A 26,460-nucleotide genomic window follows, 5' to 3' on the forward strand; every position below is an offset into this window, starting at 1 on the left:
TGGGAACACTAATTAGTGCAACGTGTCCCCTCGCATGGCCCGCCATGCTTCGGGAAAGGTTACCATTCCCAATTGTAGTCCACATGGATCGTTAAGTATGAAACGGTTCATAAAAAGAAAAAACCCGTGAAAAACTCATGTCGACCTTTTCACCTGTCGACCTAGTTACTGTCAACCAATAGTGGTCCACCAGATAGTGTCGACGTAGTTACTGTCGACCTAGCGACCGGATCCCAGGAAATATCTGGTCCTGCCGGTGTAATCTGAGTATGTCTCAGCTCTTGGGAGGACGTGTAAGTGTCTCTGGGATGTTGTACTTGCAGCCACCAACACGGCAGGTTTTATCCTCACCTCATACAGTTGCTGTACTGTAATTCTCTGTAACGTGTGCACAAATTCATTTAATCGTGCCCTTAGAGAGAACATTTAATGGATTACATTGACTAAAGAGGAGGAGGATAATTTTGTATGATTGCACTGCTTATTATAAGATGATTGAAGAGCACCAGATAATCCCCCTCTCATTAACCTCACTGGTGTGGCAGTGTCTAATGCCGCTTTAACATCAAAATGCTGGGTCGCACCCGGCTGAGACCCCTTTTCAGAGCGGCGACAGGACCCGGCTTATTGTCAGGCCAGTGACATCACTGGTCACGTCTGCAGCACTGGCGCTAGGAGACGAGATCATCTCCTAGCACCGGCTCTTCCAGTAAATTGGTCCCGGGTCGCATACACCCGGCTTAACCGTTTACACTACACCACTTCCCGGAACCAACCCTACAAGCTAGTTGGGTTGGGTTCCTGGGTCACTGGACACGGGTTGAGCCATTTCCATTCACAGAAATCCTGGGTTCACGTGCAATAACTCTGGAAAAGGGTATAGGAGATAACAGCTTCATTCTCATGGAGGTGCAGCTACAGACCACAGCCACATGCCTGATAACATACGTTAGGTGCACTCACCTTCCCTTAACTCAGAGAACATTATGAACATTGTACACTGATCATCATCTGATGGTCAACTGACGGCTTTTCACAACGGAGAATTAGTATTCCAGCAAGTCTGTCCTTTAATTAATATTGTGGCAGCAATCACAAATCTTTACATCTTCCTCGTGCAAATGCATACAGGACTCTGCATTACATCTCATGTATCAGCACGGGGGTAATTATTACCGTTTGTTTTGCTTTTAATAATTTCATATTGTGGAGCCATCTGTGGACATTATATATGATTCCACACTGGGACGCCAGTGTTAGAATCAATTGTTGTTCTCTGTAGAGAGCTTCCTTTATTTAAGATATCTGATCTGCATTTTAGATACATTGTATGCTGTTTAAACAGCACGTCTATAAAGCCTAATACAGTGTTTCTGTTTACATACACAAGAGGTGAAAACCTCTGGTTTTTAAACTGCCATATATATATATATATATATATATATATATATATTGTTTGTTCTTTATATTTTGTTTTGTGTCATTTATTGTTTGATAAAATATTTTTTATTTAAAAAAGGTCAAGCTTCATTGAGTCAATCATTCTACTTGCTAGACTGCACTTAATCAATTAATTAATTCGAAGTGATTTTTGGTGCGCAGAGCATTTTTTCCCTTTTCTTGTGCTTCAATTAGTTGTTCAGCCTAACCAGCTGTTTTGCTCAGCAGCCCATTAGGTCACGATTTTTATTGATTACCATCTGGTAAATTATCACCATATATTGTATTTCAGCGCCAGATATATATACAGTTTGAGATCTATCTCTAGCTGTATGTGTTTATAATTGTACACTGATCAGCTAGAACATTAAAACCACTTACAGTTGAAGGTAATAACATTGATCATCTGGTAACAAAGGCACCTGTTATGGGGTGGGATATACTAAGCAACAAGTGAACATGATGAGTTGGAAGCAGGATATATGGGTATAAGGATCTGAGCAAAATTATGATGGCTAGACAACTGGGTCAGAGCATCTCCATAACGGCAGGTCATATGGGGTGTTCCCGGTATACAGTGGTGAACTACCAAAACTGGTCCAAGGAAATAAAGCACATGTACCAGCAACAGAGTCACTGGTGTCCAAAGCTCATTGATGTGCGTGGGGAGCAAAGGCTAGCCTGTCTGGCCCTATCCTACAGAAGAGCTACTGTGGTCAAAATTGCTGGAAAGGCTAATGCTGGCTACGATTGAAAGGCGTGAGAACACACAGTGCATCGCAGCTTGCCGTCAGCCGTGCAAATGGAAAGAGTTGAAACGTGCCTTTCTTTCCTCCATATAAGCCCCATTACACAAGCCACATGGCTTTGTGTGACCTTACGTTGGGATCCTTGCTGTCAATGCTGCAGTGGAATCTCTGTAAACACAGACTCTGAAGTTCAGGCTCAGACAAAACCTCTGGATTAGCAGACAGCAAGAATATGGTGAGAGCAGTCAGCATGCAAATCCTGTCCATCTTCTGACCTGTAACAGATGACAGGGGAGAGGTCAGTCACCTAGTTCACAGTGCTGGAGATAAGTGTATGGTATATCAGTGCCAAAACCACTGACCTGAGTCCTGTGACTGAAGCAGAGAGGAAGCGGAGCTGTGCAAAAGACTGGTCCATGAGGCTCTGGTCTTTTCTACTCTTGACATGGGAGAGGACACAATAGCCTTCAGAGCTTGTAAGGCAGAGGTTACTGTCAGGGGCAGCCGTCCATCAGGGAGTTGCTCAGCTGTGTGCTGCAGTACACCCATCACCAAGTACAGCAGGGTTGGGAGGATTGACACACTGCCTATAAGAGAAGTGGTTATTACAGACGGTAAATGTAGTGGTAGCGGTCACAATGCCGATGCCGGAATCTAGACTAGCGGTGAGGAGAGGGAAAAAAAACAACCTGTGGCGAGCGCAGTGAGCCACGGTGCCCACAGTGTAGCGAGCCCGCAATGGGCTTGCTAGCACTCGCCCCGCTGCCGGCATACCGGTGGTCGTGATCTTGCTGTCGGTAAACGGACGGCCGGGATCCCGCCTACCGGCTTTACATACCGATCCCAATCACACAACACTATTATAATTAGAGATGTGCGGCTCAGATTTGACTGAATTTTTTCCACCAAAATCGGATCTCAAAATGAGACAAAACTTCATATTTTCCCGCCAAACATCACCTATATCTATGGAAGTTTACGTTTAGTCAGGAAAACATCATCTTCCATGGACAAAGTTGACATATTGCCTCGTTTTGAGATCAGATTTTGGCGGGAAAATCAGAGTGAAATCAGATACAGTAGCAGATGTTACCAGGTAAGCAAATTTAACCCTGGGCTCCTCAAGTTTCAAAGCTGCTGGTACACCTCACCCTAATAAGATGTATCAGGTGAGGTCTGGTTGCATATAAAGAATAAAGTCATCTTCTAAACAAGAGAATGAAAAAAGCTGCAAAATAAACATGATTTGCTTTTTCCCATATTTATGTCTATGGAAATGTGCAGCCCAACGTCTGCCTATCCTCACCTTCTGGAGAGCAGAGGGAGGGCAGCTCAGCTAGAATGCCCAGAGCAGCAGAGATCAGCAGACTGGCGTCATGAGTCAGGGTTTGTTTTGCTGCACTGCTTCCAGTACAGTTCCCAGACAGACGGGGACTAAGTTGAGGTAACTGTCTGATGAGGATACAAAGGCACATCTCCAAAGCAGCAAGTACCAGGGAATGCCCAGGAACCAAGCCACCAGTATCGCGCCCCTCCCCAAACTCTGGCAAGGTCTCCTTTTCCTCAGCTCCATCATCAACTAGAAGAAACGGAAACATAAATGACTACACTAAAATAGGGATACTTGGAGCAGCATAGTTAGTAATGAACCCATGATGTTCCTTGTTATTGAATCTCATGTTTGTGGTTTATATTATCCCAAAAAAACCCACAGTATTGCTCCTTCTGAACTTTACCAACGTCAGCATTCTACACCTCCTACCTTCTGCACTCCTCCTCCTCTCCTGTATGTGTTCTTGTGCTGCACTCAGGATCTGTCTTCCAACCTCTAAGGCCAGAAGTTGCACTTCTGAGGACTCTCTCATGAGAAGAAGTCGGTGCAGTACAGAGACCAACTCAATGGCAAGTTCCTAGGGAATGCAGGGAAAGAACAGAAACGTGCTGAGTTCTGCAGACAAAGAACTAGCAGGATGGTCATGTCCTGGTCTACAGAATATGGAAACCCATTCCACAACAGGTTTTTTTTATGGTTTTGCAGTGTTTATTCATGTATGCATCATTCTCACCTGACTAGCAAAGCTTACAGCTATGTCACTTACTCCTCACTGCTCCTCATAGTGGCCCTGCCACTATATGGGTGCACACTAAATAATTCCTCTCCCACAGGTTAATCACTAGGACCTGATCCAGAACTGAACGAAAATTGGGCGCTGGTGCTCCTGCATTGTGTGCATATGTTCACCCGTAAGTGGAGTTTTGTTCTTACCGCAGGATGATCCTGGTCCCTCTTCTTATATGCTTGGTTTAACCCACCACGGTGCACCTGCACCAGACTACAGATGTGGTGCTAATGATACAACTGGAGACAGGAAACATACAAACTCTGCCTAGAGGCCTTTCCATATTAGCTGCATAAGACTGTTGGTAACTTATTCTGATCCCCATTTACAGTTCAATGAAGTTCACTCTCTTGTTCCAGAATTTCTACAGAATGCACAAGTTGTGTCAGGACTTCACTTTGATATTTGGCCCTTTCCATCGCTGGTTGTGATGTGTTTAACTGTCCCTCCCGTATCATGGTATCATGCTGCTTGTGAGATTCCCTATCTGTGACTCCTAGAGAAAAACTCAAGTTCAAGGCAGCATCTTAAGTGACTGTTATTTCATGGATGTGTTCTGATAGCCAACTCCTACACCCTATGGGATTTCTAACATAACATGAGAATCATTGTGCAGGACTAAGGCTTTTGGCAAATGCTGGGAATTTCACCACAAAACACTGGAAAACAACTCTGCAATATCAGGACTTATCAAAATCCACGTAATGAAGTTTGTAAATTTTGGTTTTAGTTCTGCAGACAGGGGGTTTGTTATTGCTTCTTTCAGATGCTTTTAAACACTTAGGGGGACATGTACTAAGCAGTGATAAAAGTGGAGAAGTGAGCTAGTGGAGAAGCTGCCCATGGCAACCAATCAGCTGCCCTGTATATGTTTATAGTATGCAAATTATAAATGCTACGTCAATGCGGATTGGTTGCCGTGGGCAACTTCTCTACTGGCTCACTTCTCCATTTTTTTTTTTTTTTTTAGTGTAACAATTTTTTATTGAATGCATCACTTTATAATACAATAACAACAGTATCAGCAGTGAAGAGGCATGGGTACATGCTATCAATATAGCCAATGAGCAGAAAAATCAGCGGTACCAAATAAAGAGAGGTCCACGAGTTATAATAAAGTTCGGTAATGAGCAATGTTAGTTACACTCAGTAGTTCCGCTAACACCGTATCACTGTAAGTAAACCAAAAATAATAGTACAAAAAAAAAGAAAGAAAGAAAAAAAACCTGCTGTTTGTTATGCTATGGTGTTATGAGGAGGCCGGGACCACACGACACCGCCAACACTCAATTTGCCAACACTATAGGAGGGTCACCAACTGCCATTCTAGTCTCATACCACTCAGTTCCTTTCAGTGAGTTCTTGATTCTGATTTGAAAGTCAATGGGGAGGGTAGCTATATAACTTTCCCATGACTCGAAAAACTGCCCCACCAATTTGCCCTTCTGTATAGTAGTTTCTATCCAGTGCATTTGAAATAGGTGATGCAATTTTCCCTTGAATAGGCGTTTGGTGGGGGGATCCTTAAGGATCCAGGATTGCAGAATCGCCTTACGTGCAGCCGCACTTATTGCCAAAAGCAACCTTTTGCATCCCTTTGTAACTCTCTGCCCTTCCGGGAGTATCCCAAAAACTGCCCACTCTGCTGTAAAAGGAATTAAATTAATCAAGTGTTCCATGGCATAACTCCGCACTTGGAGCCAAAAGTGTCGGATCAACGGGCAAAGCCAAAAACAATGTATGAGATCCGATCTGGGTGTAAGGCATTTGAGGCATTTATCCGAATCCGTCATGCCTGCCACGCATTGTTTGTACGGGGAAAAGTAGGCTATGTGGACTATATTATAGAACATTTCCTGGTATTGTGCCGAAGGCAGTAATTTACAAGAGTGAAGTAAACTGGTTAAGAGTACCTCACACGTAAGCCCAGGAAAATCAGACGCCCATTTATGCATCCCAGAATTTGAGTGAGAATGATCCAGCAGAGTGGTAATTCTATAATGTGCGGACAGAGCCCGTTTTGTGGCAGGGGGGGTCAGTAGAATAGCATCTAGATCGTTAGTGAAGTCAGCCCCTGACAAAGCTTTAAGAACCGAGCTGGTATAGTGTTGCATCTGAAAAAACGCTAGCGGGAAACCCTGAACAAACGGGTAAATCTCTCGTGCCTGTGCAAATGTCAATGGCCTCCCTCCCGCCCCATCAATCATATCTCTTATATTTTTCAGGCCCTCTTTACTGAACAACGTGAAAGGAAAGACCGCCTCCCCATGTTGGAACTCAGGATTGCCCAGAAACGTCAGAAACAGGGATTTATGTCCTCCTAAATTCCTAGTTCGCCTGAGAACATGCCATAGACGATAGACTGTCCATAGGAGAGGATTGTCTTTTAATTCCTGATCGAATTCCGACTCTACACCGTGAAGGAAAGAGATCAGATTTCTGGACCCCGCAAATTGCGCCTCTAGTCGTGTATTAGCATAAATGTCACTATTATTTAACCAGTCTCTTAGAAACCTCAACAAAGAAGCATGGTTATAAAGCTGGACGTTCGGAAAATTAATTCCCCCGTTAGCTTTAGGTTGTTGTAATTTATGCATAGCAATACGTGGCCTTTTGCCCTTCCATATAAATTGTCTGAAAAGTTTGGTAATGTGTGACAAATCAGATCTACTAAGCAATATAGGGAGGGACTGCAAGATATACAGCAGTTTTGGGAACGTACACATTTTAATCAGATTAGCCCGCCCTAGGTATGAAAGCATCAAGCCCTTCCAGGCCTCCAGTTCCTTTGCTATGGAGTCAGTTGCCACCTTAACATTCAGTTTATATAAGTCCGAGGGATATTTGGGTAGTCTGATGCCCAAGTATGTAATGTACGTGTTAGCCCATTTAATGGGTAACTGACCACACCATCTCGGACTTCTTTTCCCCGCCTTTAGATATAAACCCACAGATTTGGCATGGTTAACCTGAAAGCCTGATATTTTCCCAAAATCATCTAACAATCCCAAAATATCCCGCAGTGACTCCCTAGGGTTCCCTATATATAATAGTACATCATCAGCGAATGCAGATAATTTAATCTCCGTGTCACCAATGGGAATGCCCTGATATGTAGTCGAGTCTTGGAGTATGCGAAAAAGAGGGTCTATGGACAAGTTAAAGAGAAGGGGTGACAAGGGGCAGCCCTGTCTCGTACCCCTCTGCATAGTTATCTGGAAGCCCCGTTTGCCATTAACTAGTAAGGAGGTTGTCGGGGCAGTATATAGATATTTAATAAGGCTCACAAACCTGTTGTTGAAGCCTCTATATTCCAGCACTTTAAATAAATGGTGCCATGCTACAGTGTCAAAGGGTTTATGTGTGTCAAGGCTTAAGAGCATATGTTCCGAATGGGGTGAGTTTCTAGACGCAACTGTAGCTGCTATAGCCGTTCGAATGGCCCTGACCGATTGACGATCCCGAACAAAACCATACTGATGATCCGTGAGTAAGTCAGGGAGAATCAGCTGCAGCCTATTGGCCATTATTTTCGTAAAAATCTTAAAATCAGAATTTAAGAGGGTGATGGGTCTATATGAGTCGGCTGATAATAAATCTCTATCCGGTTTGGGGATTAGGGTCGTGAATGCTTGAGAGAATGAAGAATAAGAAGGGTGTTCCCTGTAAATTTTATTGAAAAGTTCTAACAGTGTCGGTATCAGCTCTCGCTGTAGCAGTTTGTAATAGGTCCTGGCGATTTGTGGGGTTGTAAAGTCGCTATAACCGCCTTTATTTCGTCTTCCCTAATGTCCCCATCAAGCACCTCTTGCTGGTCAATACTTAGCTTAGGCAGATTTGCCATATTCAAGAATTCCCTCTGTAGCTCCTCATGTGGGGGTATAGGGCTATAAAGTGCAGTGTAATAATTACTCAAATGCGACAATATGTCGTCTGTTGCAGTATAGGTTTTGCTCTGGGAGTCGTCTCTTAAAGCCGCTATAAAGGAGCGTTGTCTCCTCGATTTGGACATCGTGGCCAGGACTCTACCAATTTTGTTACCCCATTTATAGTAATGGAATTTAGTGTAATCTAAGCGCTGTTGAGCTTGAGCCGTTAAAAATGCATCAAGTAATTTCTTGTCCCTAACATATGCCGTTAAGTGTTCTTCGGAGGGGTTGGTTTTATAAATCCGGAAGCTCTGGGACATTGCATTGTGTAAAATATGGTATTGTCTCGAACTCTCCTTCCTCAATTTAGCTACATAGCCCATTATATGACCCCGTAACACCGCCCTTGACGTCTCCCAGAACAGCACCGTATCATCCCAATGCTCGATGTTATCATCCACAAAGTTATGCCAAGACTGCAGTAGAAATTTCTTAAAGTCCTCCGAGTCAGAGAGGTGATCTGGGAAACGCCAAAGACGGTCCATAGCCACTCGGGAATCCACATAGATTTCCAACCGTATTGTAGCGTGGTCCGAGATAACAATATCATCTAGTGCAGCACTTTTCGTCTGATTCAAGAGATGATTAGCCATCAGTATATAATCTATCCGTGACATAGAGCCATGTACTCTGGATAGGTGACTATAAGACATGTCAGTTAGATGTAATAAACGCCACGGGTCGCTCAATTGTAAGAGATCCTTCATTTCCTGAATAAATTGCCAACATGGGGAGGTCGGTTTAGCAACAGGGAATGACTTATCCAATGTGGGATCGTCAACCGCGTTGAAATCCCCACCTACTATTAAAGAGTAATTGGTTCTACTTGCCAAAATCTGTGTTAGGTGGCGTAAAAATTCCCCAGTCGCCACATTGGGAGCGTATAAATTCACTAAGGTAAATTTTTTACCCTCAATTAGTACATCAAGAATTAAGTACCGGCCTTCAGGGTCCATTATTGAATGGAGGATCTCGTATCTCAAGTGTTTGTGAAATAAGATTGCCACCCCTCTGGACTTGGAGGAGTAAGATGCCTGAACGCAGTCTGCTATCCAGGGGGCACGCAAGGTAGACTCATCACCAAGTCTCCAATGAGTTTCCTGAAGGGAGATAATAGATGGATGTTTCCTACGGAGGTGAGTGAGAATTTTATTCCTCTTAATCGGGGTGTTTAGGCCACCAACGTTCCAAGATAATATGGAGCAGTGGGAGGTATCCCTCATAGTATGGGCATTGTCAATGTTATCTGCCATCGGCATGTGTAAAGGGGGAAAAGAAAAACCACAGCGTTACCCAAATACCCCTGGTGAGAAGAAGCTGTCTCCTCTCCAGCAGAATACACATGGGGGCTCTAAAGTCTAAGGGTCCCGAGTCCCGCCCCCCCCCCCCCCCCCCCGCCGAACAACCCCAATAGACCCCAGCAGAAGCAAAGCAGGTTATTGCATAAAATAGTTCGAGATGAAGCAATACATTCACATTTTTTGAATAAATGAATAAGCATGGGTCGCCCAACTTACCCATGTTGACTAACTGAGGATCCCCAACTTTGAGGAAGGGGGCGCTCCATTCATGTAACAACAAACATACAAGCAACAGGCATTGTATCATTGTTATATAAAACCAACTAAACATCATCAGCGAAAAAAAACAAAGAAAGTTCAATCAAACAGGGTCTAGAGATAAGACATAAGGTAAGACCCAAGGGAGGGGGCCTGGCTTCATATTGAAGTAACCCCCCCACTTGGCATCGTATGCAGTATTCCTAGAAGTTATCCACACTTGCTGCTATCAATCTCTAGAGCTAGCGTTGGAGCGGGCTGGTGAAGGTGGGTTACTCCTAAGGAAGTGTGACTTAGCTTGTTGAGGGTCAGTAAATAATTGAGTGCGGCCATTTTCAATTACTCTCAACTTGGCCGGGTAAAGTAAAGCAAATTTAATTTTTTTGTCCACTAGGAACCGGCATACCTCCGAGAACGCTTTGCGTTTTTGTGAGACCATGGCTGAAAAATCTTGGAACACCAAGATCTTCTGACCGTCAACTCTAAGTTCTGGAGCTGCGCGGTATGCCTGCAGCAACCTCTCCTTATCACGAAAGTCCAGGAACTTCGCAATAGTAGGCCTGGATTGGTTGCCACGGTCCCTACGTGGTGCGCCTAATCTGTGGGCTCTCTCCACTGGCAAGGGAGTGTCAGTATCTGGGAGCCCCAACGCTGTGGGGATAAGAACGCTAATGTAATTCTGCAATTGTGTATCTGGAATTATCTCTGGGGTGCCTATAAAATGCAAATTACATCTTCTATTGCGATTTTCTAAATCATCAATTTTTTCAATCATGGTGTGTATAGTGCAAGTTTTAGCTGCAAGTTCCTGTTGTAGGGCTTGTACAGAGTCCTCGTTGTCGCTGGTCCTCTGTTCTAAAGTGTCTAGCCTAGCCGTGTTTGCTTCAATTTTGGCTAAGGAGGCATCCAACCTCGCATGTAAGTCTTCAAACTTTTTGTCGATGAGAGGCATCAACATGTTAATGACCTCTTTGGCATTTTCTGCCGGTGTTGGGATCACCCCCTGTCTAGAGAGGGAGTGAGAGGTAGATTCCTCCCCTCCTGAGTTAGGAGATGGGGGATGTGACACATTAGCCTTTTGATTTTTTTGGCGGTTATAGCCAGTTTTAGCGTTAGAGGAAGGCATGTTTGCAGATGAACTCTGACTTTTCTCCAAATATTTATCCATACCACGATGGACCAACACAAGGAGAACTCCGAGCTCAGTTAAAAATTTGCTAGTAGTAAAATGACCCACTGAAAGGCTGAAGAGTCTTACCGATTTGGTTACATTAGACCCTGATATAAATCATAGACCTACATTACCAACGTATTTCCTGTCGCCACTATGGTAAGTTGCTGCAGTATAAGGATTCAAACTGAAGGAGAGCGGATCTGCAAGCAATAACTGCTAGCAGAAGTGTTGGATCCTGTAAACTATCACTGAGTAAAAAAAGCAGAAATTCAGAATTCTATGAAGATACCAATAGCAATGGTTATACACAAGCTACAGGAGGGTGATGGGAGAAAGAAAGAAATGGGAGGAAAAAAAAAAAAACAACAACCCCCAGAGTGATGTGAGAAAATTGGTTGAATAGAAATCAACCACTCACCACCAGAGTGTGATAGTAGAAGTACGCTGTGTGTACTTTGCCACTCTCGCCTGAGCCTATACAAAATTTTTCAACAATAAATGAAAAACAGATTACCAGAGTAGCCACTAGGTGGCCACAGAAACACAATTAAGTAATTCCCTGCCATCTAATGCTGGGTACAAGTGTATAAGGTAAATGTATAAGGTAGAGTGGAAGATGCATGGATCATATGCTATCCATTACCTTATTGCAAAACAATATGAGCAGTGTCCAATGTTAGCTGGCAATGAGCGGATCCGTCTAGTACAACGGAAAGTTTCTCAGGAGTAGGGGACACAGTAGAAGAAGCAGCTTATGGTGACCTAAACCAATCCGCAGCAGTTCAGTCCACTTGTCAGTTTTAGACTGACACCAAGTTATCAGGCAGCGCTTCTGTGTCCACGGCAGAGCCCCACTTGGCCAGGTGTGTAAAAGGAGAGCAATGGAAACGGGACAGGGGGGAGGGAAATTGAGGAGGCAGGATAAGATGCAATGGAGGGGAAGGGAGACACACTAGGGGGGAACGGATCAAAGTGTAGGGGTAATGCAAAAAATTAAGATTACAGTATTAATGGAAGTAGGAGGGTAAACAGACAGGGTTAGTACCTGGGGGAAAGGGTGCACACTGTCGTTGAACACCACCTAAAAGCCGTGGCAGTGTGTTATATGCAGGCTTTCTGTACAGTGTCTTGGACACCCTGCAGTCACTGGCCCCTGAGCAGTCCCCCACACGGCAGGCAAAGAATTATGAATCCACCGCCCTCCGTCACCGCGATCACGAGGCCGCTGGGAGACCCCCCCAGGTCGAAAGCTTCCTCCAGCCGCCGATCAGGTTTGTCCAGGGCTTGAAAAGGCAGCTGTCTCACCTTGACAGCCTGCGTCCCAAGGTGCAGATTCTTCCAGCGCTACTCGTCCCCGCCGTCTCTGCTGCCAGGTAGGCTTGGTCTCAGACGCTAGCGGTCACGCTCCTTACAGGCGCCGGTCACAGCCGCCCAGCGTCTCCCTGCTCGATACAGCCGCTGCAAAGCTCCGCTCCGTTTCTGCGGCCGTCACCCGCGACTCCACAGGGTTTGGTGGGGGATCAGATTCTCAGCTCACGGCGGCCGCCGTCCTCGAGGTTTAGGGAGCTGCCCTGAGATGTCATAGGCAGTACGGGGTTCGCGCCAACGCCATGCTGGCGGTCATGCTGGCCGTCTCCTCCGATGGCCGAATTCCGGGGCAATCAGTGGCTCTCCTCCATAAAACAGGAATCCCTGGTTTCTCCTTACTCTGTGCTGTAAGGGGTTGCACTTCAATGTCGTAGAGGGACTTCTAAAACGCAGGATTGCAGCAGATTCCCACCACAGTCTGGAGGAGCTATATTAAAAAGCGGCCATACTAGCTGGCCCGCCCCCGTAAGTCCCCACTTCTCCATTTTTATCACTGCTTAGTACATGTCCCCCTTAGGCAGCTTCCATCCACACTTGTAATTGTGTTGGAATACCTCTATGTTGCGGTATCACCCCCTTACAGTCTCCCCCACGCAACAAGACAAACATTCTTTACTTGTTTAGTAAAATTATTTCTTGTGTAGTTCATTGGGGAATACAGGGATATGGCTATTAGGGAAGGAGTCCATCCTAAACCCATTTGTTTTAGGTCATGGTGTGCCAGTGAATTAGGCAAAAATAGTCAAGTGCCCTAGACTTTGAGGTGTTTATATACAAGATCTATCTGAGCGCAGTGTTTCCTCTACAAAATAATGTGCAGACTGATGGACAATAGCACTTACATGATTGGCCCCGATTTGAGCCCAAGGCCAGGCACCTCTGAGAAGTGCCCTCATAGCCCTCAGACAGGCGGTTATTCTTTCCATAGGAGCATCCACAGGAGGACTACAGAGAAATTCCACACAGATTCCTGCCATGAGCACCCAGCAAAAAATAATCATTAGATATATGGATATAGACAGAGTATACAGACAGCTAGAATTACTATTTTCACATGTAAATTAAATATTACATTTAAACCCATTTTTAGACAAATATATATATGGTGCATAACAAATAAACAGATTATGAAACAAGAGTTAACCGTATACCAAGAATTAGGTGAAATCTCTCAGAATTCAGATCTTCTGGTGACTTGGTCAGTGGCTGTGTGCTCCGCTCCTGCCCCATGGTGGTGGGGGTAACAGGGCGGGAGAGCCGGCTACCAGCCTCATCCTGGTCTGGAAGTAGGAAACCAGAGCTGCTAAGCCACAGAGAAGTAGCGTGCAGAATCGGAGCCCAGGAGCCAAGATAGTGTGGCCTGGCAGCATCACTGGTCTCTGCAGTATAAAATGCTCCCCCTGAAAAACAGCAACACAGAAGAGATTAAACTGGGGAGGTAGCAGATTAAAAAACAGTTGACAGGAAATAACATTAGAACTCACTTACGTAATAATTAGTATATTAATAAGATAATCAATATTACTTTTATCCTGTTCACAGACGGGCCTGACTCTGAGTCAGACGCAATGTTGAGGTCACACGCAGTTGAACGATCTTGCGTCTAAGTCGCAGTGAGCATGGATCCGGAATCCGTGCGCACAGAGACGCATGGACTCAGAAATGTATCGAGCATTCCTTGGCGGTGGCTAAGCGGATGCTTGGAGATAGTCCATCTAATTGGCTAGTTATGGGAGTATCACATGTGTCACGGAAATGGTTGCAAACTCAACACACAAATGTTCACACCGAAGGCCATACTCTGATGGAGAATATGCACCTAGATTAGGGCTGGTGCGAGTTTTGAGATGCAACAAGCGGTATCTGACCACCTAAAGCCGCTGGAAGCGGGCGTCCCATGCAGACACAAGGCTGTACACCAGAGCAGGCCTTGCTATCTGCATAAAGTCAAAAACAGCAAAAGACGCACATACAGACGCTGCAGCGTACTACTCAGAATCACGCCTTGGCGTCAGGACGGGTGGTCTGCAGTTTGCCGGCTGTCGGGATCCCGGCGCACAGTATACTGGTGCCGGAATCCCGACAGCCAGCATACCGACACTTTTTCTCTCTCTTGGGGGTCCACGACCCCCCTGGAGGGAGAATAGATAGCGTGGCGCGTGTAGCGCGCCACCGTGCCTGCAGCGTGGCGAGCGCAGCGAGCCCGCAAGGGGCTCATCTGCGCTCGCCCAGCTGTCGGTATGCTGGCGGTCAGGATCCCGGCGCCGGTATGCTGGTCGCCGGGAGCCCGGCCACCGGCATACCCTACTACACCCGTCAGGACACATCCTGAATACACAAAGTGTCTTAATTGAAACAAAAGCGGTGTCAAAATGTAAATACTGTAATTGTTAAAAGTGTTATTCTTCTTAATTGAGGTTTTTCCCATAACTCAGACTATATAACAGGTTAAAAGCCTTATTTCCATGTACTAAGCACAGATCCGTATACTTATGAGATATTCTCTCAGAATGTGGATACATTTTTCTTGTCCGAGTTCTAGTTGCTATCTGACTCAGCAGAGACTGAACTACAAAGTTTGGTGTCTGGGTGAAAGAAGACAGCGGCTGAATCAGTAATTGACATAATAGGATTCATTTTAAGTCGGACGTTTGTCAGGTTTTTTTTTCTGCATACCATATATTTCCATACTGCATCTGTGCACCAGAAGTGGGAATGCACATATACGTATATAAGTAAACTTATGCAAATCAATGACTTATGTAAACTTGCTATTGTAAACGCAAAACAGGACAGGCTAGCATAGGCAGAGGACAGTAGGCACCTACCTTCTTACCAAGTACATTTCATTTACACTTTGTGGGTTACTATCTATTAACACATTGCATGATTCATTCCATATTTAGGGGGTAATTCAGATCTGATTGCTGCTGTGCGTTTTCGCACAGTGGCCGATCAGATTCGAACTGCGCATGCGTATGCACCGCACTGCACGGCTGCAAAGGGGATCGCCGGTCAGCGATGGGTTTGTGCGAAGGATCCATTTGCACGGGGCGTTTGCAAGGAGATTGACAGGAAAAGGTTGTTTGTGGGAGACAACTGACCGTTTTCAGGGAGTGTTAGGAAAAACACAAGCGTTTGAAAAGTGGTTGTCTGACGTCAAATCCGGTCACGAACAGGGTGATGTGATCGCAGCGGCTGAGTAAGTCCTGGGCTGTGCAGAGACTGCACAACATCAGTTTGTACAGCTGTGCTACACATGCGTTTGCACACTTGCACACCGAAAATACACTCCCCCTTTAGGCGGCGACTACCTGATCGCAGGACTGCAAAAATCGCCCAGCGATCAGATCTGAATTACCCTATTACTTGGTCCAACCTACTCAGAAGGAAACCGAGATACAACACGTAAACATATAAGCATACTTACCAACTTTGTAGGACCCCTCTCCAGTACACCTTTCACATCGCACAAATAACCCGGTATCGACCCGGTATATTGCCGGGTCGACATGGGTCACTGTGCGATATGAAAGGGCCCGTGGAGAATTCCCGGGTCGCCTGACCCGGTAATTCAACCCGGGTATTAAGAAGGGTTATTTTCGGGTTGAATACCGGGTCAGTGGCAGTGTGAATGGGATGCCGGGTCGATACAACCCGGTACCCATTCACAGCATAGGGAGAGGCAGCGTGGAGATGAGCTCCTCTCCCAGCTCTGCCTCCACACCCCGTCGCTGTGGCACCCGACCCGGCATATTGCTGGGCCGGGAAGCCAGCTGTAGGGTCCAATGCCAGGTACCACCCGGGAAGGACCCGTTTCCAATTTTTTGGGGTGGGATTCGGCACTGGAGTAGTGAAAGGGGTATAGGAGAAGCCTGGAGAGGAGACGCTGCAGGCATTACTTGGGGGGAGGGGTGGCAGAGATGGTCTATCATTGGGAGAGTAATATCTATTCACCTAATCCTCTGATTTAAGGGGCCCATACATCAGCAATCAATTTGGCCAATTTGCCAATTTGCAGAAGATTGTGTCAATAAATCTGCATTGTATGGGGTTCACAGATCGCAGATTTCGCCTGCAAATTGTTTGGGATTGTTAAATTAGGTTTTTCGACATGTTTAATTTCAGATAAATTGGCACTGTAGATTGCTAGTGTATGGGTAACAATCAGCAGATCTGCAGACAATTTCTAGTAAACTGATGAGTCTTTCCAGATTGGCAGATCTGTTTAACTGAAAATTATCTGCATATTACTGAAACATATCTGTAATGTATGGGCAAAGTCAGATGGATTGGGAAAAACAATATATCTGGGAAATAAATCACAGGATCTGCAAAATAATAAATTGTGTTTGCTGATGTACGGGGCCCCTTTACCGAGACTGATTGCTATGTACTGAGAGTCACCGCAGTTGGGATCATAAGTGGATTGTGTATTACACATACCGCCCAACTGTCCCGATTTCAGCAGGACAGTCCCGCTATTCGGACACTGTCCCGCTGTCCCTCCCGTGGGTCGGAGTGTCCCGCAGCCGGGGGGGCAGTTGGGGGAGGCTTTGATCACCCGCTGCTTTGCTCTGCATCTATTTAATGCTGGGAGGAGAGCAGGGGGCTGCCCAGCTGCTCGGGGTGCGCTGGGTACGCCCCCAAAATGCCGAAAATGGGTCCGTGTCGCTCAGCCACGCCCACTCGGTCGAGGCCACGCCCCCTTTCCGGATCGCACAGGGGTCCCTCTTCCTGCCCCTTTAAAGTTGGGAGGTATCATTACATCCATTTCAGTTACTATTCTCAATGTTAAAATTTATTGAAAGTGCTACTCTTGAGGAGAGTGAAGTTTATACCCTACAACCTGCTTTATTATCATCATCATCTACTTTTTATTGTACCTATATGGAGGGATATGAGACTTCCATGACACTAACTAAAATAAGAATTTACTTACCGATAATTCTATTTCTCATAGTCCGTAGTGGATGCTGGGGACTCCGAAAGGACCATGGGGAATAGCGGCTCCGCAGGAGACTGGGCACAAAGTAAAAGCTTTAGGACTAGCTGGTGTGCACTGGCTCCTCCCCCTATGACCCTCCTCCAAGCCTCAGTTAGGATACTGTGCCCGGACGAGCGTACACAATAAGGAAGGATTTTGAATCCCGGGAAAGACTCATTACCAGCCACACCAATCACACCGTACAACTTGTGATCTGAACCCAGTTAACAGCATGATAACAGAAGGAGCCTCTGAAAAGATGGCTCACAACAACAATAACCCGATTTTTGTAACAATAACTATGTACAAGTAATGCAGACAATCCGCACTTGGGATGGGCGCCCAGCATCCACTACGGACTATGAGAAATAGAATTATCGGTAAGTAAATTCTTATTTTCTCTAACGTCCTAGTGGATGCTGGGGACTCCGAAAGGACCATGGGGATTATACCAAAGCTCCCAAACGGGCTGGAGAGTGCGGATGACTCTGCAGCACCGAATGAGAGAACTCCAGGTCCTCATCAGCCAGGGTATCAAATTTGTAGAATTTAGCAAACGTGTTTGCCCCTGACCAAGTAGCTGCTCGGCAAAGTTGTAAAGCCGAGACCCCTCGGGCAGCCGCCCAAGATGAGCCCACTTTCCGTGTGGAATGGGCTTTTACAGATTTTGGCTGTGGCAGGCCTGCCACAGAATGTGCAAGCTGAATTGTACTGCAAATCCAACGAGCAATCGTCTGCTTAGAAGCAGGAGCACCCAGCTTGTTGGGTGCATACAGGATAAACAGCGAGTCAGATTTTCTGACTCCAGCCGTCCTGGAAACATATATTTTCAGGGCCCTGACTACGTCCAGCAACTTGGAATCCTCCAAGTCCCTAGTAGCCGCAGGCACCACAATAGGTTGGTTTAAGTGAAATGCTGAAAACACCTTAGGGAGAAATTGAGGACGAGTCCTCAATTCCGCCCTGTCCGAATGGAAAATCAGATAAGGGCTTTTACAGGATAAAGCCGCCAATTCTGACACGCGCCTGGCCCAGGCCAGGGCCAACAGCATGACCACTTTCCATGTGAGATATTTTAACTCCACAGATTTAAGTGGTTCAAACCAATGTGACTTTTGGAATCCAAAAAAAAAAACTACATTGAGATCCCAAGTGCCACTGGAGGCACAAAAGGAGGCTGTATATGCAGTACCCCTTTTACAAACGTCTGAACTTCAGGGACTGAAGCTAGTTCTTTTTGGAAGAAAATTGACAGGGCCGAAATTTGAACCTTAATGGACCCCAATTTCAGGCCCATAGACACTCCTGTTTGCAGGAAATGTAGGAATCCACCCAGTCGAATTTCCACCGTCGGGCCTTACTGGCCTCGCACCACGCAACATATTTTCGCCAATTGCGGTGATAATGTTTTTGCGGTTACATCCTTCCTGGCTTTGATCAGGATAGGGATGACTTCATCCGGAATGCCCTTTTTCCTTCAGGATCCGGCGTTCAACCGCCATGCCGTCAAAACGCAGCCGCGGTAAGTCTTGGAACAGACAGGGTCCTTGCTGGAGCAGGTCCCTTCTTAGAGGTAGAGGCCACGGATCCTCCGTGAGCATCTCTTGAAGTTCCGGTTACCAAGTCCTTCTTGGCCAATCCGGAGCCACGAATATAGTGCTTACTCCTCACCACCTTATCAATCTCAGTACCTTGGGTATGAGAGGCAGAGGAGGAAACACATACTCTGATTGGTACACCCACGGTGTTACCAGAGCGTCTACAGCTATTGCCTGAGGGTCCCTGGACCTGGCGCAATACCTGTCGAGTTTTTCCCAACGGTTTATAATCCTGTGGAAGACTTCTGGGTGAAGTCCCCACTCTCCCCGGGTGGAGGTCGTGCTGAGGAAGTCTGCTTCCCAGTTGTCCACTCCCGGAATGAATACTGCGGACAGTGCTATCCCATGATTTTCCGCCCAGCGAAGAATCCTTGCAGCTTCTGTCATTGCCCTTCTGCTTCTTGTGCCACCCTGTCTGTTTACGTGGGTGACTGCCGTGATGTTGTCCGACTGGATCAACACCGGCTGTCCTTGAAGCAAAGGTCTTGCTAAGCTTAGAGCATTGTAAATGTCCCTTAGCTTCAGGATATTTATGTGAAGTGATGTCTCCAGGCTTGACCATAAGTCCTGGATATTCCTTCCCTGTGTGACTGCTCCCCAGCCTCGCAGGCTGGCATCCGTGGTTACCAGGACCCAGTCCTGAATGCCGAATCTGCGGCCCTCTAGAAGATGAGCACTCTGCAACCACCACAGGAGGGACACCCTTGTCCTTGGTGACAGGGTTATCCGCTGATGCATCTGAAGATGCGACCCGGACCATTTGTCCAGCAGGTCCCACTGGAAAGTTCTTGCGTGGAATCTGCCAAATGGGATTGCTTCGTAGGAAGCCCCCATTTTACCCAGAACCCTTGTGCATTGATGCACTGAGACTTGGCTCGGTTTGAGGAGGTTCCTGACTAGCTCGGATTACTCCCTGGCTTTCTCCTCCGGGAGAAACACCTTTTTCTGGACTGTGTCCAGGATCATCCCTAGGAACAGAAGACACGTCGACGGAACCAGCTGCGATTTTGGAATATTGAGAATCCAATCGTGCTGCCGCAACACTATCTGAGATAGTGCTACACCGACCTCCAACTGTTCCCTGGATCTTACCCTTATCAGGGAATCGTCCAAGTAAGGGATAACTAAAATTCCCTTCCTTCGAAGGAACATCATCATTTCGGCCATTACCTTGGTAAAGACCCGGGGTGCCGTGGACCATCCCTACGGCAGCGTCTGAACTGATAGTGACAGTTCTGTACCATAAACCTGAGGTACCCTTGGTGAGAAGGGTAAATTTTGACGTGAAGGTAAGCATCCTTGATGTCCCGAGACATCATGTAGTCCCCTTCTTCCAGGTTCGCAATCACTGCTCTGAGTGACTCAATCTTGAATTTGAACCTCTGTATGTAAGTGTTCAAAGATTTTAGATTTTAGAATCGGTCTCACCGAGCCGTCTGGCTTCGGTACCACAATAGTGTGGAATAATACCCCGTTCCCTGTTGCAGGAGGGGTACCTTGATTATCACCTGCTGGGAATACAGCTTGTGAATGGCTTCCAAAACTGCCTCCCTGTCGGAGGGAGACGTCGGTAAAGTCGACTTTTGGAAACGGCGAGGGGGAGACGTCTCGAATTCCAATATGTACCCCTGAGATATTACCTGAAGGATCCAGGGGTCTACTTGCGAGTGAGCCCACTGCGCACTGAAATTCATTGAGAACGGGCCCCCACCGTGCCTGAGCTTGTAAAGCCCTAGCGTCATACTGAGGGCTTGGCAGAGGCTGGAAAGGGTTTCTGTTCCTGGGAACTGGCTGATCTCTGCAGCCTTTTTCCTCTCCCTCTGTCACGAGCAGAAAAGAGGAACCTTTTGTCCGCTTGCCAACAAAGGACTGCGCCTGATAATACGGCGTCTTATTTTGAGAGGCGACCTGGGGTACAAACGTGGATTTCCCAGCTGTTGCCGTGGCCACCAGGTCTAAAAGACCGACCCCAAATGTCCCCTTTCAAAGGCAATACTTCCAAATGACGTTTGGAATCCGCATCACCTGACCATTTTACTGGTAGAATTGGACAACGCACTTATACTTGATGCCAGTCGGCAATTATTCCGCTGTGCATCATGCATATATAGAAATGCATCTTTTAAATGCTCTATAGGCAATAATATACTATCCTTATCTAGGATATCAATATTTCCAGTCAGGGAATCCGACCATGCCAACCCAGCACTGCACCTCCAGGCTGAGGCGATAGCTGGTCGCAGTATAACACCAGTATGTGTGTAAATACCTTTTTTTTTTGGATACCCTCCTGCTTTCTATCAGCAGGATCCTTAAGGGCGGCCATCTCATGAGAGGGTAGAGCCCTTGTTCTTACAAGCGTGTGAGCGCCTTATCCCCCCTAGGGGGTGTTTCCCAATGCATCCTAACCTCTGGCGGGAAAGGGTATGCAGCCAATACTTTTTAAGAAATTATTAATTGTTATCGGGGGGAAACCCACGCATCATCACACATTTTATTTCTCAGATTCAGGAAAACTACAGGTAGTTTTTCCCTCACCGAACATAATACCCCTTTTTTGGTGGTACTCGTATTATCAGAAATGTATAAAACATTTTCCATTGTCTCAATCATGTAACGTGTGGCCCTACTGGAAATCACGGTTGTCTCTTCACCGTCGACACAGGAGTCAGTATCCGTGTCGGCGTCTGTATCTGCCATCTGCCTGACAGCCTATGAGACGTCTGGACAGGCACAAGCTGAGTAGCCGGCTGTCTCATGTCAACCACTGTTTTTTTATATAGAGCGGACACTGTCACGTAATTTTCAACAGTACATCCACTCAGGTGTCGACCCCCTAGGGGGTGACATCACTGTTACAGACACTCTGCTCCGCCTCCACATCATTTTCCTCCTCATACATGTCGACACACACGTACCGACACCCAGCACACACACAGGGAATGCTCTGATAGAGGACAGGACCCACTTAGCCCTTTGGTGAGACAGAGGGAGAGTTTGCCAGCACACACCAGAGCGCTATATATGTATAGGGACAACCTTACAATAAGTGTCTATCCCTTATAGCTGCTTATATCTGTTATTTTGCCAAATAAGTGCCCCCCTCTCTTTTTTACCCTGTTTCTGTAGTTGCAGGATGCAGGGGAGATTCTGGGAGCCTTCCTACCAGCGGAGCTGTGTGGGAAAAATGGCGCTGTGTGCTGAGGAGATAGGCCCCGCCCCCTTCACGGCAGGCTCTTCTCCCGCTTTTTACTGGAAAACTGGCAGGGGTTAAATACATCCATATAGCCCAGGAGCTATATGTGATGTATTTTTCGCCAACTAAGGTAAATTCATTGCTTCCCAGGACGCCCCCCCCCCCAGCGTCCTGCACCCTCAGTGACCGGAGTGTGAAGTGTGCTGAGAGCAATGGCGCACAGCTGCAGTGCTGTGCGCTACCTTATGAAGACAGGAAAGTCTTCTGCCGCCGATTTATGGACCTCTTCTTGCTTCAGCATCTGTAAGGGGGCCGGCGGCGCGGCTCCGGGACCCATCCATGGCTGGGCCTGTGATCGTCCCTCTGGAGCTAATGTCCAGTAGCCTAAGAAACCCAATCCACTCTGCACGCAGGTGAGTTCGTTTCTCTCCCCTAAGTCCCTCGATGCAGTGAGCCTGTTGCCAGCAGGTCTCACTGAAAATAAAAAACCTATTTAAACTTTTACTCTAAGCAGCTCAGGAGAGCCACCTAGATTGCACCCTTCTCGTTCGGGCACAAAATCTAACTGGGGCTTGGAGGAGCCAGTGCACACCAGCTAGTCCTAAAGCTTTTACTTTGTGCCCAGTCTCCTACGGAGCCGCTATTCCCCATGGTCCTTTCGGAGTCCCCAGCATCCACTAGGACGTTAGAGAAAACTGGTTAGTGCATATTGTGTATCTTATAGGATACATGGAAACATATTACACTTAACAGTACCTTTAAATGATTGATTCTATATTTGACAACTTTGTGATACGATTTTGTCCCACTCCCAGGAGTTATGTATATTGTGTACTTTTAATTTATTACATTATTTATATTATTCTTTAGTATACAAGTGTAGTGTCACCTGGTTTTCTCCTATATACATTTATAAGTTACAAATAGTAGAGATGGAGATTGCTACATACAGATTACGCAGCTGTCACAGAAAATAACCATTATCCTGGCCGGGCTTACCCTGTGGAGGAAGCTGATGGTCGCATTCTGCAGTCAGTGTAAGCAGTGCATGGTCTTGTAGAGCAGACAACCATAACTTGCTCAGAGTGGAAATGTCAGCTTGCACAATAGAAAAGAGACTGTCCCCCGAGTTCCTACAAGCCACTCCTTCAGGTGCCTTCCTCTCCACAACCGCAATGTTTATCTATTAAAGATCATACTATATTCATAAGCACATAACCGTAAAGGAGAACATTTATAAGAATGTGGATAAGACCATCTCATGACGAATGAAACTAGAAAAAAATGATCATTCGGTTACTGTAAAATCTCTACGATGAGTGTTGGGGAACACAGGCAAACTAGGAAGCAGGTGCCTAATAAATAAAATTCCTCCTAGTCCCTATGGGTAACCGGTCTACAGATATACACTAAAAAGGTCTATAGTTGATAGGTAGATCACTAATGGTTGACATGCATTAGGTCGACATGTAAAAAGGAAGACAGTGCAAAAGGTGAACAAGACAATGGTCAACACAATTTTACTTTTTTATGCTTTTTTCATACTTTACCATCCACGTGGACTATGATTGAGAATAGCAACCTGTGCCGAGTGCAGCAGTAGCAGAGCGAGGCACCGTGTCCGAAGCATGGCGAGAGAAGTGGGGGGACGCGGTACACTAATGGGGCTTGTTGTGGCAAAAAAGTGCCAAAACACCCCAAAAATCAAAAAAGAATTGTGTCTACTTTTATTGTATTGACCATTTTCATGTCGACCTTTTGACCCGGTTGACCTTTTCTACGGTCTATATTTTCCATGTCAACCTTTTGACCCTGTCGACCTAATGCATGTCTACCATTAGTGGTAGACCTATTGACTGTAGACCATTTTAGTGGTGATCTAATATTCCACACCCATCCCTTTCATCCTCTGCAGTCTTGGTTTATTAATAGCCAAGCCAGGACACAATAATAACAGCTAGTTGTGCAAAGACAAAGTAAGCATTTCATGTATTGGAGAAAGAACAGTTAATGAATAATACTAATTTCTTGAGCAACAGCATAGGGTCTAAGATTTTGGGATGTCCCAATGTTACCAGAAGGGAAGGGAAGAAAAAGCTAATGCCTGCACTACTTTGTCACTACAGGAGATATCAGCAGAAGCAGTCACAATAATATGATAGAATCATAAAAAACCTATTGGTGAAGAACTAGGGTCTTACTCTGCATACTCAACACTACGAAAGTTGCAGCATAGACCACCTTGGAAGGACCTACCAACATAATCAAATGCACAATAGGATCACTTTGGTAAGAGCTGCAAAGTCACAATATTTACTCCACGATTAGCAGTCCTCATCCAGTTCATGGTGTTGCCATTATTCCACACTTAGAACTACCCAAGAGAAGTAGGAGAGCCTGGTGCAAGTTAATGTTCTAAAAATATAGATCTACCACCACTTAAGTGCACAACAGTTGCTCATTGTAAGGATGAGGACAAAGGGAATACAAAATAAGCTCTTTGTTAACATGAAAAGTCATAGCCACTTTTGTCTAAAAAGGTGTCGTTATTCTACTTTCTCTTCCTATAATATAAGAAAGTAAGATTTTTTTTTTTTGTATAATCATCAGTTTCTCTGAATACACAGGAGCAGGCACATTATCAACCTAGACATCTTTGTAGGCTTGACTCCTCCCCGTCTACATTCCGTCAGCCAATAGAAAACTATTTATACCGAACCAAGCCCATTAAAGAGCATAAAAATAAACACTCAAACAAGAGTAGTACAGGACAAAAAGGTCGGTAACGCAGTGTCCCCCAGATGGACCCAGAGAACTCAAAAATTCCTCTTTTCTCATTCATCGCTCTGGGGGACACTGCTAACCCTGGTGATATTCCAAAGTGTCTCCGAGGCGAGGATACAGTAGATAAAGCTGCTGGAAAAACTTTATGCCCAAAACTAGCATCAGTCGCTACAAAAATGCTGAATTGAATTTGCAAAACTCTGTAAATGTATGAATGGAGGAAAATGTGGCTACCTTGCACAACTGTTCCACCGAAGCATCAATCCATGCCACAGAAGAAGCACTCACCAATCTGCCAGAATCAGCCACTAGGTGATCAGGAATGGGAACCCCTTCCAAAACATATGCCTACCATCCAGTCACCCATTGTTTTGTTGTGACTAACCTCTCTTATGCACATTATACAGCACCAAAAGTCAATCAATCAGTCCCCCACCCCCCTAATCACCTTGGCTTTGTTGAGCACACAAGGAAGCATCGGTTATATTCGTGGGAAAAGGTACATTCATTTGTACCACTATGGAAGAGTCGCCCGGACTGTTTGAGAATCCCTGGTTCTTACTCTGTAGAGATGAACCTTGTGGTTGAGCTATGATAACATCAGGTTCACCTCTTTTAGACCACTGTTCCACTAACTATCTGACTTAAATTGCCAGCTCAGGTAGATAGCTTCCCAGTTCTGCCCTAGCATGAAAACCATTGTTACCAACAGAATTTACCACTCTGTACAGCAAAACATCATGGATGTTTCCGCCATCGACAAGGAGGTTACGGTTCCCTCTTGTTGGTTTATGTAAGCCATGGTTGTGGCAATGCTAAACTGAATCTTAAGGGGTCTTCCCCTGAAGAAAAGATTTATCTTCGAGCAGAGTATGGAGTACCACTCATAGCTCATGGAGATTTATGGGAAGCAGTGTCTTGTCTGTGGACTTGTAGACGAAAGTCTACTGTCACCATTCTCCATCCATCTCAGACCTGGATGAGATGTAGTTTGTTCAGCCACCAAAGTAGGGACAAATAGGTCATTGGGTTACAGATTAAAAAACAGAATTGTCAGATGAAGATTAGAGCAACTAGAAATTACGTTTTAGAAGTCTGAAAGTGGAATTGAGTGAACAAAACTACCTTGAAACTGGTTGAATCATCTCCAATAAATGTATGCACTGGAGAACTGACACCTGCCTAAGGATGGCTTCTCTGGCAAAAAAAACCCTGTGAGATCTGGTATTCAAAAGTCAACTCAGATAAATCCTGCACTGGCACAGGAAAGGACTTGATATGGGGAAGATCATCTCCCCCAAATATACACCTCCAATATTGCTATAGTCAGCAGCAAATAGGTAAGGAGTAGAATCTGATCTGGCTTTTATCAGAGGTCCCTGATCTCCAAAATCTCTGGGAGCGTGAAGAAAGCAGGCACGGGTATAAAGCTCTCATGAGTGCTGCTACCCAGCCTCCACCAGCAGAATTCTCTTAGGGTACTACACCAGGTTAAAACTTTAAAAAAAAATGCAACAACAGATGGCGAAGACGGCACTCATGCTCATTGGGGACAA

The 26,460-nt window shown here is 45.8% G+C and overlaps 1 protein-coding gene across 2 annotated transcripts in view; it reads right to left on the bottom strand.

The window, feature by feature from the left end:
- Positions 1 to 26,460, bottom strand: part of HEATR5A (HEAT repeat containing 5A) — a 231,919-nt gene that overhangs the window by 46,905 nt on the left and 158,554 nt on the right. For both annotated transcript variants that reach the window (XM_063947464.1, XM_063947463.1), the window contains 7 exons: positions 23,120 to 23,303; positions 13,491 to 13,739; positions 13,182 to 13,309; positions 3,952 to 4,099; positions 3,496 to 3,768; positions 2,552 to 2,776; positions 2,322 to 2,464 (listed from right to left, as the gene is read on the bottom strand). In XM_063947464.1, the coding sequence (XP_063803534.1) occupies positions 2,322 to 2,464; positions 2,552 to 2,776; positions 3,496 to 3,768; positions 3,952 to 4,099; positions 13,182 to 13,309; positions 13,491 to 13,739; positions 23,120 to 23,303 (1,350 nt within the window). The remainder of the gene's footprint in view (positions 1 to 2,321; positions 2,465 to 2,551; positions 2,777 to 3,495; positions 3,769 to 3,951; positions 4,100 to 13,181; positions 13,310 to 13,490; positions 13,740 to 23,119; positions 23,304 to 26,460) is intronic.

Source organism: Pseudophryne corroboree, chromosome 12 (assembly GCF_028390025.1).
Source record: "Pseudophryne corroboree isolate aPseCor3 chromosome 12, aPseCor3.hap2, whole genome shotgun sequence".
Classification (NCBI taxonomy): Eukaryota; Metazoa; Chordata; class Amphibia; order Anura; family Myobatrachidae; genus Pseudophryne; species Pseudophryne corroboree.